Source organism: Spea bombifrons, chromosome 7 (assembly GCF_027358695.1).
Source record: "Spea bombifrons isolate aSpeBom1 chromosome 7, aSpeBom1.2.pri, whole genome shotgun sequence".
NCBI lineage: Eukaryota > Metazoa > Chordata > Amphibia > Anura > Pelobatidae > Spea > Spea bombifrons.
Genome location: NC_071093.1, coordinates 24,784,504 through 24,802,102, shown reverse-complemented (window position 1 = coordinate 24,802,102; position 17,599 = coordinate 24,784,504). Strand labels below are relative to the sequence as shown.

Genomic DNA, 17,599 nt, shown 5'->3' with positions numbered 1-17,599 from the left:
TCGATAGCTCGGCGCCGCAACTTTTTCCTCCTAGCCACTATTCGGAGGAACGAGCCACGGATGAAAGCCTTGTGTGTAACATTAATTTAATGTGTGTAAAAATGACAGCCATAAAACTTTATATAATTTATTGGATCTTTTGCTTCAAGCTTTTTTTAATTACATTTTAGACTAAGATACACTATATAGACAAAAATATTGGGACTCCTGAACGTTACAGCAGCAGGGACATTACATTCGAAATACGTAGATTATTATGTAGTTAGTCCCCCTTTTGGAGCTACAACAGCTTCCACTCTTCTGGGAAGGCTTTCCACAAGATTTTGGAGATTCATCCAGTAGGGCATTTGTGAGGCCAGGCACTGATGTTGGATGAGAAGACCTGGCTTGCAATGTCATGCTGGAATAGAGAAGTGCCTTCCTCAAACTGTTTTCACAAAATTGGAAGCATAGCATTGTCCAAAATGTCTTGGTATTTTGAAGTGGACATACCAAGATATTTTGGACAATGCTGTGCTTCCAATTTTGCGAGAACAGTTTGGTGAAGGCCCTTATCTATTCCAGCATGACTGTACCCCAGTGCACAAAGCAAAGGCCATAAAAGACATGGTGCACGGAGCCCTGACCTCAACCCCATTGAATAACTGTGGGATGAACTGGAACAGACATAGCAAGCCAGGCCTTCTCATCCAACATCAGTGGCTGACCTCATAAATCATCTACTGGATGAATGGGCAAAAATTCCTACAGAAACACTCCAAGATCTTGTGAAAAGCCTTTCCAGAAAAATAGAAGCTGTTCTAGTTGCAAAGGGGGAGCGAGCTACATATCAGTGTCTATGTATTTAGAATGCAATGTAATACAAGTCCCTGTTGGTGTAATGGTCAGTTGTCCCAATATTATTGACCAAACAGTAGACATCTATTTCTCAAATCAGTAGCTCTAGGCTTGTTTTAATTCAAGGAATTCATGTGTCAGAAGACCAAACTCCTCTTTCTGGATGAAACAGAAAAGGTTTCTGAGGATGCTATGTCCTATTATGTTACTGTGACACAATAAAAAAGGCTTTTAAAGTATGGTTTCTTTGTTATCTGTGTAAACCAATCATGCCTTTGCGTGACTGGTATATCTCATTCTAAAAAAGTGGTCTCTTATTTCATTATCGTTGGACTCCTCCTTGCTAAGCCAGATAACTTTGCTATTTGTAATATCTTCTTTTAATTTCCTTTTAGAAACAGACACTGTGCCAAAGTTCTCCGTTGTTTTAGGTCCAGTCAGTAAGACGTAGCAAGCATGCCGACTTTTCTCGAACAAAAAGGCTTGAGGAAATATAATAATAAACAGTGATTAGCTGCATTTGAATTTTACATCACATTGACTGCTGAAAGTAGCAGATGCTTGAAGCACACATCTCAAAGCAATAGAGTTCTTCAAATGACAGGTCTAGAGATTAAGCAGAATTAGACTCCATAGTTACCTAATTAACATACTAAAATGTGTAATATGTCTCCGGTCTGCAGTCTCAAATAGAACATTATTTCAAATGGGTTATATAGTTAGAGCTATTCTGGTGCATAGTGGTAAAAGTGGAGAAATTGGCAGAAAAATTTTAAGAGTTGCCACTTTTAAAGCAACATTTTCTTCCATTGTCTTGGGCTCTCCCGCTCTTTATAGATACATACGTCCACACTGAAAGTACACTGGATAAAATACATGTAGAATACAAAATAGGTACACATGTCATTTACACAAGTACTTACCATCAAACAGAACTATGTTTTCCGTATGATTGTTCAGCTGAAGAAGAACTGTTGGGTATGAAGGATGAAACATGTACAGTATTTCTTTCCTCTCCATCTAGTGAAAGTAATAAAAGTATATTTTTAGCATGTTTTTTAAACTTTGTTCAACAATACTTTAAAATATCGGTGCCTGTATTATGATGATGACATCTGCCTTTTGGGAGCTTCCAATAGTAACGTTTTCAATGCAGTGGTTATGCTAAAGCTTAGTAAATATATTTCATACACCCATTTACTGAGCCCTTGAAGTTATTAGGTCAGTTCTCTTTTGAGCGCTAACCGCAAGGGTGCACTAAGGTAATTAGTAGGAGTTAGCAGGTAAGAAAAAACAGGGCTAATATATTGAATAAGTCTAACACAACTAAGCAGTCATGCCAGTTAGATGCCATACACCAACACAGAATTTCACAAAGTAAATTTTTACGGACAGTATTTCTTATCCATGAGTATAAATACAGATGCATAGTATAATACTATAACTACATACGGAAGATTTATTTTGTCCATTCTTATAGTTTTAAACTGTTGATTTGATTACATTTTTAGTGAAGTCTTTAGAGCAGAAAATTAAGATGAAATATGCTTACTGAATTATTGAATTCAAGAGTATGTTCCCCCCAAAACAGGAAGATAGAGCGGTGATCCCCTGTATTAAGCGTGACAGGACTTGGATTGGTAATTCCCAAATTCATTTTCACTTCCCACTGCACGGTTCCGCTGTTGCTGTCAACAATTATTACCTAACAATAAAAACAGAACAAATAATTCAATATTCTTTCAGAGATCTCCTTGGTACACAACAACAAATATTTAGCCACTACAAGAAACCCACAAACCGTGGCATGCTACGTGAAGCAGTATAATTCCCTTAATTTACTGAGTTTTGTTAGAGCAGAGGTAAATCAATTTTTACAATAGACTCTAATAATGAGTTTTAAATGTGTTAATTAACCAAAATTACAGACTTTCTTCATTTTCAAATGTATTTTATAATCATACTAAACCTTTTTTCTTCCATTTCTGATCCCAAGCTCCATCATTATGGATAATACATCTTTCTTGAAGTAACCCAATGCTGGTTTGCTATAAAGACATTTTTGGTTAAGTAGTATAAGGAGAAGAGGACACAAGCAGCAAAGTACAAGACTAGTTCAATAATGTAAAAAATGTATTTGTAGATTTGCAACAAAACACAAATATTCATCATGTTGAGTGCCCAAGCACGGACACACACACACCAACATGACAGTACCAACTCAGAATGTAGTGCATATTAGTTTGACAAGTTTGGAAACTTAACAAAAGTTAAGAATGTTGCATGCAAAAAAGTTCTCCAGCTTGGTAGCACAGATTTAAATTGCCAAAGTATTTTATTTCTTTACATTTACCTTACGATGTTTGTTGTATTTACCGACCACAATGAGTTAAACTTTTGTCCGTCTAGCAACTCAGAAACCTCTGATTTCACAACCAGTATATTGTCATAATATTTTCCAGGAACTTTCATCAAAAAGCGGACATCACCAGAACTGTAATGAAATACATAAAAGACAGATTTCAAATAAATCTATTAACAGAAACATTGGACAGAAGTCTATTAGCCATTTACTTCTTACTTAGTGTTAACGGTGATTGAAAATCAATAGTTTGCAATGCAACTACATGTCTAAAAAGAAGTTCGCAATCATACAGTTTAGTATGCAACACTTTAACCCCTGAAGGATAGAGGTGTTTTTTAACCCCTTAACATCCATTGCCGGGTCAGGCACGTCATGCAAAACGGTCACTTAACGACCTATGACGTGTCTGACACGTCATGAGTCTTAAACAAGCTTAGAAATTGATCGCTTAAACGTGTTGCTGTAATGCCTCGATGTCGAGGCATTCAGCAACACCGAGATCAGCATCATGGGCACAGACTGACCAAAATGGGGGGGGGGGGAGTGCACTTCCAAAATGTGGCATTTTAACCCCAAACACCAGACAAACCCATGCATGTGGGGTATGACTGTACTCGGAAGGTGTTGCTCACCACACATTGGGGTGTTGTTTGATAGTGACGTATTCCTGGAGCTATAAATTTATACCCAAAGAACAATTTGTGTGAAAAAAAATACTACCACAAAGTGTGACAAAGGCTGGTGGTAGAATCTCATGCATGGAAAGGGTTAAATACTACCATTTTAAATACCTTTTTTGAAAATATTTTCAAAAATATATGGTTTGATGGGGTAAATTGTAGTGGCCGGCTCAAAGATAGAGCACAGGCACAGACTGACCAAAATAGGGAAAAAAAAGCACACTTCCCAAATGTGGCCTTTTAACCCCAAACAGCAGTCTAACCCATGCATGGGTGGTATCACTGTACTCGAGAGATGTTGTTGAACACATATTGGGGTGTTGTTTGATAGTGACGTATACCTGGAGCTATACATTTATACCCAAAGTACAATTTGTGTGAAAAAAAATACCAAAAAAATGGCAAAGGTTGGTGGTAGAATCTCATGCATGGAAAGGGTTAAAATACTAGCATTTGAAATACCCTGGGTTGTCTCGTTTTCAAAAATATATGATTTGATGGGGTACATTGCGTTGGACGGCTTCAAAGATACCCGAAATGGCACATGGGGGGGGGAGAATTACCATATTTCGAAAAAATGGTTTTGAAATAGCAAAACGCTACTTGTACTTATTGCTCCATAACGTGCAGAAAAAAGCAAAAAAAAACATAGAAACATTGGGTATTTCTAAACTCAGGACAAATAGTAGAATCTAATTAGTAGGTTTTTTCATTAGCTTTTTTGGATGAGTAAAATATTTTTTGGGTCAGAAAATGTGGCGTTTTTTTTACATTTTTCATCATATTTTATTATTTTTTATGGGGAATTAGATATGATCAAAACTATGGTATCTGAAGAAAGTCCTTCTTGTCCTGAAAAAAAATATATAATTTGTGTGGGTTCACTAAATGAGTGAGGAGAAAATTACATCTAAACATGAGTGCTGCAAAAGTGTTAAAACAGCCTCGGTCCCAATGGTACAAAAGGTAAAACACAGCCTGGTCCTTAAGGGGTTACTTTTTTTATACCCTTTGTGACAATGTTTTCACATTTCTGAGGTGCTCATGGTTAGCTGTAATTTTCTTCTCCCTCATTTAGTTTACCCACACAAATTATAAACTGTTTTTGTTTGGGACAAGAGGAATAGATACCGCTATTTTGATCATATCTAATTTATTCTAAAAATATAAAATATGGTGAAAAACTTCTTAATTTTGACAAATATTTTGCTCATCTACAAAAGCTAATGAAACCACCTGCTAAATAGATTTAAGTATTTGTCCTGAGTTTATCCAATATTTTTTGCAAGCTATGGGGCAATAAGTACAAGTAGCATATTGCCATTTCAAAACTGGTGATTCCATCCCCATGTGCTATTTGGGACATCTTTGACCCTGGCAGATTCAATTTACTTAATAAAACCATATATTTTTGAAAACTAGACACCCCTGGGTATAGTTCCTGGTGTTCCTACTGTCAAACACCACCACAATAATGTGCTCAGCAACATCCCATGAGTACAGTGATACCAATCATGCATAGGTGTGTTTGGTTGTTTTGGGAGATGCGCATAAAATAAATGATATCTGGTCAGTTTGTGCCTATGCCCTATTTGTGACATCTTTGAAACCGGCCAATTAAAATTTACCCCATCAAACCATATATTTTACTCTAGGGTATTTCAAATGTTTTTTAACTTGTTCCATGCCAGGATTTTTGGGAAGACACAGCCCCAATTTTAAGACTGCCTAATAAAATTAATTCATTTTCAGGGCATTTTTTTATGCCGACATGCAGCACCCAGGAGACTGCAAACCATTTGGATGCTGCAATCAGAGCTACAGATTACCCTGTCTGTTCTCTTAATTATAAAATCCCCTACCACAGCCTGCCTGGGCTTCCTTTCCTTCTGTATTCTCTGTACACTGGATGGGCTGCTTTCCCAGATTTAGGGAGAACAGCTTTTTCCAGAAATCCCACTTCTAAGTCTGCCTCCCCAACATCCTCACTTAAATGGGCAAATTTGTTGGGATAGAAAAACTCTGGACTGGCTTCCCTCTTCCTGTTCCCCCCCACACTGCAACCGTGTCTAACTGTCATTCAGCTATGAGGAATAAGGTGGCTGCTTCGGTGGAGGTGGGTAGGCCCTTGGCTGGTATGAAGTGGGCCATTTTGGTAAACTGATCCACCACCAAGATGGTTGTGTAACCTTGTGAGGCAGGTAAGTCGACTATAAAATCCATCGAAATACCAGTCCATGGCTGGTCAGGCACTGACAGAGGCTGAAGAAGAGCGGTGGGTCGTTGTTGTGAGGTCTTGGAGGTGGCACACAACTGGCAGGCTGAAACATACGCGATGATCTCCTTACGCATAGACGGCCGCCAAAAGAGGCGTAGGATTTGCTCCTCCGTCTTTCGTGCACCTCCGTGTCCTGCGGCCAACGTAGAGTGGAGAAGTCAGAGTATCTCGTGACGTACAGGAAGAGGCACATATATCTTGCCGCGGAGGTAGAGCAACCCATACTTTCGTGTACAAAAACGAGGAACAGGAATTCTCTCAAGGGCGCTGTGATATTGGAGTCTCTCCCACATAGACGGAAAGGATGCTAAAAAATGGCCTGTGTGTAAGATGATCTCGTCGATTGTACTCTCGGATCCTCCAGCTGTGCGTGACAAGGCATCAGCTTTGCCATTCCTTGACCCTGGACGATATGTGATATTGAGGTGAAACCGACTAAAAAACAAGGCCAAACGAGCTTGACGAGGTTTAAGCCGTTTTGCGGTACGGAGGTACTCCAGGTTTTCGATGATCTCCACTCTTCCAGGGAAGGCAAGTAATTTGCGGTCACCGACATTGTAATTCTTTTCGGGAGGAGTCTCTTAGAGAAAAAGGCAACCGGCTTTGTGATTTTAGGCTCTAATATTGCAGCATCTACGTAAGGGAACTTTGGGCTTTGCAGGGATGATTTTTTGGGGGGGCCAGGTGTATGGCCTGAGTACTGGCAATGTTTGTCCAAAATTCGTTTTACCAAGGGCTTTTTGGAGACACTTGTATCCCGCTTCCCTTTTCTACACTTGCTAGTGGAAAATTGAGACCGTAAATGAAATACATGCCTTAATTGGTGGAAACGTTGACATAATCCTACCACGTTCCTATTATTTATCTCATTGCTTCAGAATTAATTTTCAGTTCCTGTGTTTTCAGGTAAGATGTCTGGATAAAGTCACAGAGAGTAATGGGGAGTCACACAGCTTTCAATGAATACGTATAGTTTGATACTCACTGTATGTTGCCTTAAAACGAAGAGAAGTGAATGAGAAAACTGGAGCCTTTATATGTACCTAAATCAATTACTGAGGCACGGATTTACAAAAATTATGGTTAGGCATATTTCTTTTACATATATTCTGGAAACAGTGTTGTGTTAATAGGAAATTACCTGGAAATTGGAAGAATTGATATGTAACCTACAGAAAGGTTACTCTGTGCCTCCCAGTCAGGATCTATCCTGTATTGTGCAGGTTTGTTTTCATCGCCTTTAATCTTAGAACACAAATCTCTGACGGAATACCCTTCAACAGAACCTCCTGTGCAAGCAAGATGTGAGATTGAGAGTCTAAAAATGTATTCAAGTTAATGATGAATGGTATAAATGAAATATTCTGATACAAAACAGACAGATTCTATGTTAACAAAGGAATATAAATGTTTTTAGGTTTTTATATCAAATTAAATTAAGTGCATTTAACTTACACTACTGTAGTTTGCTTATTTGAAAATAAAAAGTTCATATTTGCATTAGCCATTAAATATACATGCTCATTAGTGTGTTTCTAATAATATTGTGATCTGTAGGTTACCGTATTTGCTCGATTATAAGACGACCCCCTAAAATCTGAATATTAATTTAGGAAAAAAGGAAAAGCTTGAATATAAGACTACCCTACAGGAAAAAAAGTTTTACTAGTAAATATTAGCTCACATGTAAACTATTTTTCATATTTAATTAAAACGATGATTGAGAAAAATGCATTTTTGCCACACTGCCCCCCAGATATGCCTTTTAACCCCCCTATGTGCCACTCTGGCCCCCATATATGCCTTTTAACCCCCTATATGCCACTGCCTCCAGAAAGCCATTATACCCCCATATGCAACTCTCACCCTCCCCTGACTCACCTGTGCTTCCCTAGAGTTGTCCCCTGTGCTTCAGATTCCTTGGTGTCTAGTGGGGCAGCCAGCGGAGTTCTGCGCAATGTGCGTAGACAACAGCTGCTGCTGGCACTTCCACCAGGGCTTCTATGGTGGAGCCCCGGAAGGTCATGTGATGCCGGCGCTCCATCATAGAAGCCCCAGAGGAAGTGCCAGCAGCAGCGGAGGTTGTCTGCACGCATCGCACAGACATCCACCGGCTGCCAGAGAGGAGGATCCGGGTCCCCGCAGCGCTGCGGGGGATCTGGATCTTAGTCTTGTAGTCAGACCTCTATTTGAGGTCTGATTAGAAGACAACCTCGAATATAAGACGATTGTTATTTTTCAGAGCATTTGCTTTGAAAAAAACCTTGTCTTATAATCGAGCAAATACAGTAGTATTACCAATAACGACACTATATAAGATGGTGGGGCTGGGGTTACATATGTTTTCTCATCTACTATAAGTGAAACTTAAATATTCTCTTTTGAGTCAAAATTAGTTCAAACATACAATTACCTACAGTGGCAATAAAAAGTTTGGGATTACCTTGTGTTCTGCATTTATTGTTCATAAAGTGTGATCTGATCTAAATCCAAGTCACATGTATAGACAAAGAACATACTTAAGTTACTAACACATAAACTATGATAGTCATTCATGTCTTTATTGAACTTACCCATTAAGCATTGACAGTGCTGGTATAAAAAAAGTAAGTGAACCCTTGGATTTATTAACCAGTCAAACGTTGTTCAAACCGAATACCAATAAACAAATATGGCGGCAGATAAACGTACTCTGTTTCTTCGTATCCGCCATTTCTTGAAAAGGGAGGAGGGGCATTGTTTGAGTGAGCTGATCTTCGTTTGTCCAATCAGCTCACTCTTGTGATATCTTGCATTTAATAAAACCTATTAAATTTAAAATTAAATAATAGATCTTTAACCAATTTGGTGCACTGTTACTATCCTTAACCTTACATTAACCCTATAACTCTAAGTCTAGCCTTAATTTTGAGTTTTTGACTCACCTTCTTCCGTAGGCATACCTGCCAAAAGTCCTGAATTGCTCAGGACAGTTCCATTTTTCAGTTCTATCCCAAATCCGTGTAAAGTAGGTATGCAAATACAGGTAGAATAAATATAAATTAAATAACTAATAATACAATAAGAAATTAACCCCTTATTTTTAACAATAACTATTACATTTGAAATTATTTCCTGGGACAGCCCCGTTTTTTTCAGTCCTGTACCGTCAAATTTGGATTGTAGGTAAGTATACCATTGTAGGCAAGCTGCAAATGTTTTGCAAGTATGTAAAATTGGTCTCAAATTCCCTATTCAACTTCTATGCTTTCATTTATTGATTTCATCACCGTTTCACTGCATCTCCATTGGCACTCGGCAGAAAATGAACAAGCAGCAGCTTTCTTTATTGTGTCCTGCCATAGGCTCCATGCCTATTCAATGTTCTGCAATTGCTAGATTCGTGATCAGAGATGTTAACCAGTTCCAATGATTCCTTTAGAGTTTAACAGTTACTCTAGGGTTCTTTTTTTTTTACCTCATAGAGGATTCCGCATTGTGCCCTTGGAGTCACCATGGTTCATTTCAGCAGATGTTTCTTGAGAATAAACTCCAGATGTCTGTTTTTTATTGTCAGAGCAGCTCTAAAACACACCTCCAATCCTGTCTATTGGACTCCAGGCTTGCTAGTTCACATAATTTTTCTAACCCACACTGTGAATGTTTTAATGATGTATTCAATATGAACAGAAACAATACAGTCATTTGTGTGTTATTAGTTAAAACTAGGGCTGAAACAACTAATCGATAAAATCGATAATAATCGATAATGAAAATCGTTGTCAACAATTTTCATTATCGATGAGTCGAATCGATTTTTATCGATTATAAAAAGAGTTTTTTTTCCAGAGCAAATGCTCTGAAAAACTCCTCTCCTTATATAATCCAACCTCAAACAGAGATCGGATTATAACACTAGAATCCAGATCCCCCCGCAACGCTGCAGGGGACCTGGATTCCCCTCAATGTCAGCCGGTGGGTGTCCGTGCAATGCGCACAGACAACTTCCGCCTCTCCCCTCCACTTCCATACACCCCTCTGACTCCTCCCCCCTCCCATACACCGCTCTGCCTCTCTCCCGACTCCCTGGTGCATTGTGAACCTCCGTTGCTGACAGGCACTTTCACTGCAGCTTCATAGAAGCCTCAGCGTAAGTGAAGGGCAGTAACGGAGGCTCTCTGTGCGCATCGCGCAGACCCCCACCGGCTGACAGAGAATCATCCTCTCTGTCAGCCGGTGGGGGTCTGAATCGCACAGACAGCCTCCGTTACTGCCCTTCACTTACGCTGAGGCTTCTATGAAGCTGCAGTGAAAGTGCCTGTCAGCAACGGAGTCGGGAGACAGGCAGAGCGGTGTATGGGAGGGGGGAGGAGTCAGAGGGGTGTATGGGAGCCACCCTCCCATACACCACTCTGGCTCCTCCCCCTCCCATACACCATTCTGCCGCTCACTGTAAGGGGCTTGCATTTTCTAAGTGACTTGCTTTCTGTAAGTGACCAGTTTGTGCACCACAGCAGCGGCAGAGAAGTGGTATTATAAGTATACCAACAGTGGGTTTGTATCTCAACCAGCAACAAGAGGGTTGAAGGGTTTGTGGTAAAAAAAAAAAAAAAAAAAAAAAAACTGTGTGTTTTGCATTAACTGTTTGGTTTTTTTTTTTCTCTCCCATTTTCTATAGTGTAATTAGTTAAGGGTGGGGTTTATAATCAATTAACTGTGTTGCTCTGTATATAAGGAAGTGGTTAAACTCACAGAGCTTGCTCACTGTAAGGGGCTTGCATTTTCTAAGTGACTTGCTTTCTGTAAGTGACCAGTTTGTGCACCACAGCAGTTAGTGCAACACAAGAGTGCAAGAGCAAGGAGGGTAAGTGACATAAAGCAATTGTTTAAATTCTATACTCGCGTCCCTTTATAAAGAATGAGCAAGCTTGGAGATTTCACTCAGTGCACATCATGCCATATGTATGCATGCTTGGAACAGCAGTTCCTGGGTCCATATCGCTGTGGTAAGTGTGATCAATTGGTCTCTCTGGAAGCTGAGGTTGGTGCTCTGAAGAGGCACATTGAAACACTGAGAGAGATTGACAACCTTGAGAGGAGTCTGTTGCTCACTGAGCAAAGTTTAGATGGGGCCCCTAGCAATGAGGGAGGAGATCAGTCAGAAGGGAGTCAGGCACATAGCTGGGTGACAGTAAGACGTGGTTGCAGTGGGGAAGGGAAGAGGAAGAGGCAAGCCAGCCCAGAGTCTCTCCCTCCCAACAAATTTGCCCTTTTAAGTGAGCATGTTGGGGAGGCAGACTCAGAGGTAGGCTTTGCGGAAAAAGCTGTTCTCCCTAACAGACGGGAGAGCAGCTCATCCAATGTGCAGGGGATCCGAAAGGAAGGAAAGCCCAGGCAGGTTGTGGTGGTAGGGGATTCAATAATCAGGAAAACAGACAGGGTAATCTGTAGCTCTGATCGCAGCAATGTTGCATGTTGCGGACAGAGTGGATAGATTATTGGGAGGGGCTGGTGAGGATCCAGCTCTCTTGGTGCACATTGGCACCAATGACATAGTAAGAGGAAGATGGAGTGTCCTAAAAGATAATTTTAGGGACTTGGGTAGTAAGATTAAGAAAAGGACCTCCAAGGTAGTGTTCTCAGAGATACTACCTGTGCCATGCGCTACACCAGAAAGGCAGCGGGAGATTAGGCAGCTAAATGCATGGCTGAAGTCTTGGTGTAAGAAGGAGGGCTTTGGGTTCTTAGAGCACTGGGCTGATTTTGCTTTGGGGTACAATCTCTATAGTCGTGATGGATTGCACCTAAATGCAAGAGGGTCCAATGTGCTTGGGGAGAGAATGGTTAGACGGTTGGAGGAGATTTTAAACTAGGAATGGGGGGGGAGGGAATAAATACCGGGTTAGACAGTATAGAAAGGGAAGGCGATTTACTTAGTAACCAGGTGGGTGGATCTGGGGGCTTGTTCTATAAAGATAATAGGGAGAAGCATATGTTTTGCCCCCCAAAGCAAGGACAGAAAGTGATTGCAGCATCGGTGTTAAATGACAAGCTAAAGGTCATGTCTACAAATGCTCGCAGTTTAGGGAATAAGATCCATGAACTTGTAACAGTTGTGGCAACTGAGAATGTTGATATAGTGGCTGTTACTGAGACATGGTATAATGAGAAAAATGACTGGGACATATCAATACCGGGGTACTCTTTATATAGAAAAGATAGAAAGGGCAGGAAAGGGGGAGGGGTGGCCCTATATGTGAAAAATAACATAAAATCTAACTTAATACAAGTTGGTGAAGAGAACTTAGAGTCGGTTTGGGTTACAGTACAATTTGGCAAAAGTAAAGTAACTCGCATAGGTGTGATTTATAGACGCCCAGGACAAGTAGAAGAACTCGATAATCTACTAGTGGAGGAAATAGCTAAAATGACAGTGAAGGGGGATGTTATAATCATGGGTGACTTTAATCTCCCTGATGTGATCTGGAAAACGAAAGTAGCTGGTTGTACCAGGAGTGCAGATATTCTAAACTCCTTATTGGGATTATCTTTAAAACAGGTGGTTGAGGAACCAACTCGTAAGGAGGCCACATTGGATTTAGTGTTCACAAATGGAGATTTGTTAACAGATATTTCTGTAGGTGAAAGTTTGGGATCTAGTGATCATCAGTCTGTGTGGTTTAATATACGAACAGTCACACCACACAAAAACAAAAGTTTTAGATTTTAGAAAAGCTGACTTTTCTAAAATGAGAAAATGTATAGAGGAGTCATTATCAGACTGGCACAATTTAAATGGTGTTCAGGAGAAATGGGATTTTGTAAAAGCTGTTTTATCGAAGATAACAGAAAATTGTATTAGGTTGGTCAGTAAGAGTAAAAAATTAAGGAAACCGCTGTGGTACTCTGCAGAAGTGGCCAAAATCGTGAAAGACAAGAAGTTAGCCTTTAGTAGATACAAAAATACCCAAAGTGAGGAAGATAGACAGATCTATAAAATTAGGCAGAAAGAGGCAAAGAAAGTTATAAAAACTGCCAAATCACAGGCAGAAGAGCGAATTGCCCTATCAGTAAAAAATGGAGATAAAACATTTTTTAGATATATAAATGAGAAAAGGAAAGTTAAACAAGGATTAGTTAGACTAAAAACAAAAGGCATATATGTAGAAGAGGATAAAGGTTTAGCTGACTGCCTCAATGAATATTTCTGTTCAGTTTTTACAGATGAGAATGATGGAATGGGACCTCAGTTGGGAAAAAAGACTGAATCATTTGAAATATGTGAGTTTATCGAGGCGGAGGTTTTACTTCAGTTGTCTAAGGTAAAGACAAGTAAGTCGATGGGGCCTGATGGGATACACCCCAAGTTATTAAAAGAGCTTGGGGGTGTACTAGCAAAACTGTTAACTGATATATTTAACGAATCATTGGTAACGGGAGTTGTCCCTGGGGATTGGAAAGTAGCGAATGTTGTGCCTATACACAAAAAAGGCAGTAGGGAGGAGTCGGGCAACTACAGGCCAGTTAGTCTTACATCTGTAGTGGGAAAATTAATGGAAACAATGTTAAAGGAAAGGATTGTTGAACATCTGAAGTCAAATGGCTTTCAAGATCAAAAACAACATGGGTTTTCCTCAGGAAGATCTTGCCAAACAAATCTTATTGATTTTTTTGATTGGGTGACTAAAGTAATTGATCAAGGTGGTGCAGTAGACATTGCGTATCTGGATTTCAGTAAGGCCTTTGACACTGTCCCACATAGAAGACTTATAAATAAACTGCAATCTCTGGGTTTAGATCCCAATGTTGTTGAATGGATTAAGGAGTGGCTGAGTGACAGAAAACAGAGGGTTGTAGTCTATGGCGTATATTCAGAACAAGGTCTTGTTACCAGTGGGATACCTCAGGGATCTGTACTTGGACCCATTCTCTTTAATATTTTCATTAGTGATATTGCAGATGGTGTTGATGGAAAGGTATGTTTATTTGCCGACGACACAAAAATTTGCAACAGGGTTGATGTTCCTGGAGGAAGAAGCCAAATGGCAAACGATCTAGGTAAGCTGGAAAAATGGTCAGAGCTGTGGCAATTGGCATTTAACGTGGATAAATGCAAAGTTATGCACCTGGGGCATAAAAACCCAAGGGCAGAGTATAGACTATTTGGTACTGTCCTAACCTCAACGTGTGAGGAAAGGGATTTAGGGGTAATTATTTCTGAGGATTTAAAGGTAGGTAGACAATGCAGTAGAGCAGCAGGTAATGCTAGCAGAATGCTTGGTTGTATAGGGAGAGGTATTAGCAGTAGGAAGAGGGAAGTGCTCATGCCGCTGTACAGATCACTGGTGAGACCTCACTTGGAGTATTGTGTACAGTACTGGAGACCATATCTCCAGAAGGATATAGATATGTTGGAGAAAGTGCAGAGAAGGGCTACTAAAATGGTTTATGGATTACAAAATAAACCTTACCAGGACAGGTTAAAGGATCTTAACCTATATAGCCTGGAAAAAAGACGGGACAGGGGGGATATGATAGAAACATTTAAATACTTAAAGGGAATCAACAAAGTAAAGGAAGAAAGTTTATTTAAAAGAAGAAATAAAACCGCAACAAGAGGACACAAGCATAAACTAGAGGGGCAAAGGTTTAATGGTAACATCAGAAAATATTACTTTACGGAAATAGCCTCCCAGTGGAAGTGGTAGATGTTAATACAGTAAAGTCATTTAAGCAAGCATGGGATAGGCATAATGCCAAGCTAGATATAGGATAAGGGCAAGTACTAAAGGAGAGTACTCAGAGGTTGGGCAGACTGGATGGGCCTTCTGGCTCTTATCTGCCGTCACTTTCTATGTTTCTATGTTACCCGGCTCCCTGGTGTCTTCTGAACCTCCGTTGCTGACAGGAGGCAGAGTGGAGTATGGGAGCGGGGATGAGGCAGAGTGGAGTATGGGAGGGGGGATGAGGCAGAGTGGAGTATGGGAGGGGGAATGAGGCAGAGTGGTGTATGGGAGGGGGAGGAGGCAAAGTGGTGTATGGGAGGGGGAGGAGGCAAAGTGGAGTATGGGAGGGGGAGGAGCCAAAGTGGTGTATGGGAGGGGGAGGAGGCAGAGTGGTATCTGGGAGGGGGAGGAGCCAGAGGAGTATGGGAGGGGGAGGAGCCAGAGTGGCATATGGGAGGGGGAGGAGCCAGAGCGGTGTATGGGTGAGTTATAGTTGTGTATGGGGGTATAATGAATTTCAGGGCATATAGGGGGTATACGGCATATCGATATTAGGCATATCAGGGGGGCATAAAACATATCTGGGGGTAAAAGGTATATCAGGGGGCTCAGTTGCATATCACTGGCATATAAGGAGTATAAGGCATATCGGGGGCACAGTGGCATATCAGGGGGCACAGTGGAATCTCTGGCATATAGGCGGTATAAGGCATATATGGGGGCAGAGTGGCAAGCTGGGGGTTAGATGTGCATAACTGGGGGCAGTTTGGTAAATAAAAGAAAATAAAAACAATGCTTTTTTCTCATAGTTTTTATTAAATATGAAAAATAGTTAACATATGAATTAATATTTACTAATTACTTTGTATTAAAACCTAGTTTGAGAAACACTGTGTTTGGGTTCTTGTAGCTTTTATTATTATGTCAGTACTGTAGTTTGGGGTAGCCGTATTAGTCCAGTGTATACAAATGCAAAAAACAGAATGTTGCAGAATCTTGAAATACCTTTTTTATTGGACTAACAGTATTAAAAATAATAGACGAGCTTTCGGGAGTCCTCCCTTTATCAAGTCAAAAGCATTTCTGACCAAGCAAGTGAAAAACACAGTTTAAAACTGACCAGTACATGTTCTGATACAGGGTTAAAACAGGGGTTAAAACAACAAGGTAGAGAATGTGCAGACAAAAAACTAAGAGGGTCGTAAATAGTAAATGGTGGCATATACTGCACAGATAAGGCAAGGGGGGAGCAGGGGGGAGCATGTAGGAGAGAGAGAAGAAAAAAAACACAGGTTATAGGAAGTTTTGATAGTGTGCTAAGAAGCTCAAATCCACATTAAGTCCTCTGTTTTTACAATCATAAAAATGTATCATTTTGGCTTCAAATGTCTTTCTTTCTTGGGTGTTTTTGAAATGACCTCTCAGTGTTTTGATTTTAAGGTCATGTATGGAGTGACCGGTTTGGGTAAAGTGGTGCCCAACTGGGGTGCAAAAGTTTTCTTCATCATGATGGTTGATGGAGTATCTGTGCAGATTCATCCTTTTATTAAGTTGCTGGCAGGTTTCACCGATGTAACACCCTATTGTACATTTGGTGCATTGAATCATGTATACAACATTCTGTGAAGTGCATGAGTATGATCCTTTAATATTGTATGTCTTGTTGTTGTGGGTGGCTGTGTTGCTGGTACAGATGTGTTGGCAAAGTTTGCATCTAGCTTTGTTGCATGGTTTGCTTCCATTATCTGTGTGTGTTGTTTCAGTATGTAGTTTGCTACTCACCAGCTTTTGTTTGAGATTAGCTGGTTGCCTGAAGGCCAAGATGGGGGGTTCAGGGAAAATTGGCTGCAGATCCTTGATGATTTTTCGGATTTCTTCTAGGGCAGGATTGTATGTGGCTACCAAAGGTATGCGTGAGGATGTTTGTTTGTCTCTGTATTGCAACAGGTGTTGGCGTGGTGTTTGTAGCGCAGAGTTAATTTTCTTATTGATGATCCTGGGTTTGTATCCCTTTTGTTTGAATGTCTGAGACACAGATACTCCATCAACCATCATGATGAAGAAAACTTTTGCACCCCAGTTGGGCACCACTTTACCCAAACCGGTCACTCCATACATGACCTTAAAATCAAAACACTGAGAGGTCATTTCAAAAACACCCAAGAAAGAAAGACATTTGAAGCCAAAATGATACATTTGTATGATTGTAAAAACAGAGGACTTAATGTGGATTTGAGCTTCTTAGCACACTATCAAAACTTCCTATAACCTGTGTTTTTTTTCTTCTCTCTCTCTCGTACATGCTCACCCCTGCTCCCCCCTTGCCTTATCTGTGCAGTATATGCCACGTTTACTATTTACGACCCTCTTAGTTTTTTGTCTGCAAATTCTCTACCTTGTTGTTTTAACCCCGTTTTAACCCTGTATCAGAACATGTACTGGTCAGTTTTAAACTGTGTTTTTCACTTGCTTGGTCAGAAATGCTTTTGACTTGATAAAGGGAGGACTCCCGAAAGCTCGTCTATTATTTTTAATACTGTTAGTCCAATAAAAAAGGTATTTCAAGATTCTGCAACATTCTGTTTTTTGCATTCATTATTATGTCAGTAAAATAAGAAGGTGAATAGATAGAGGCCATTACAATAAAGAGATGAAAGTGTAAATTGTACGTTTTTTATTACATTATTTTAAATTTTAAAAAATTGCATTTTTTTATCCGATTAATCGAAAAAAT

At 40.1% G+C, this 17,599-nt stretch overlaps 1 protein-coding gene across 2 annotated transcripts in view; it reads right to left on the bottom strand.

Moving 5' to 3' along the window:
- Positions 1-1,079: 1,079 nt before the first annotated feature.
- The window catches only part of FAM234A (family with sequence similarity 234 member A), a 55,890-nt gene continuing 39,370 nt past the window's right edge, over positions 1,080-17,599 (bottom strand). For both annotated transcript variants that reach the window (XM_053472108.1, XM_053472107.1), the window contains exons 7-12: positions 7,302-7,449; positions 3,191-3,331; positions 2,807-2,885; positions 2,390-2,542; positions 1,761-1,857; positions 1,080-1,319 (exon numbers count right to left, since the gene is read on the bottom strand). In XM_053472108.1, coding sequence (XP_053328083.1) covers positions 1,105-1,319; positions 1,761-1,857; positions 2,390-2,542; positions 2,807-2,885; positions 3,191-3,331; positions 7,302-7,449 — 833 coding nt within the window. In that variant the 3' untranslated portion in view covers positions 1,080-1,104. The remainder of the gene's footprint in view (positions 1,320-1,760; positions 1,858-2,389; positions 2,543-2,806; positions 2,886-3,190; positions 3,332-7,301; positions 7,450-17,599) is intronic.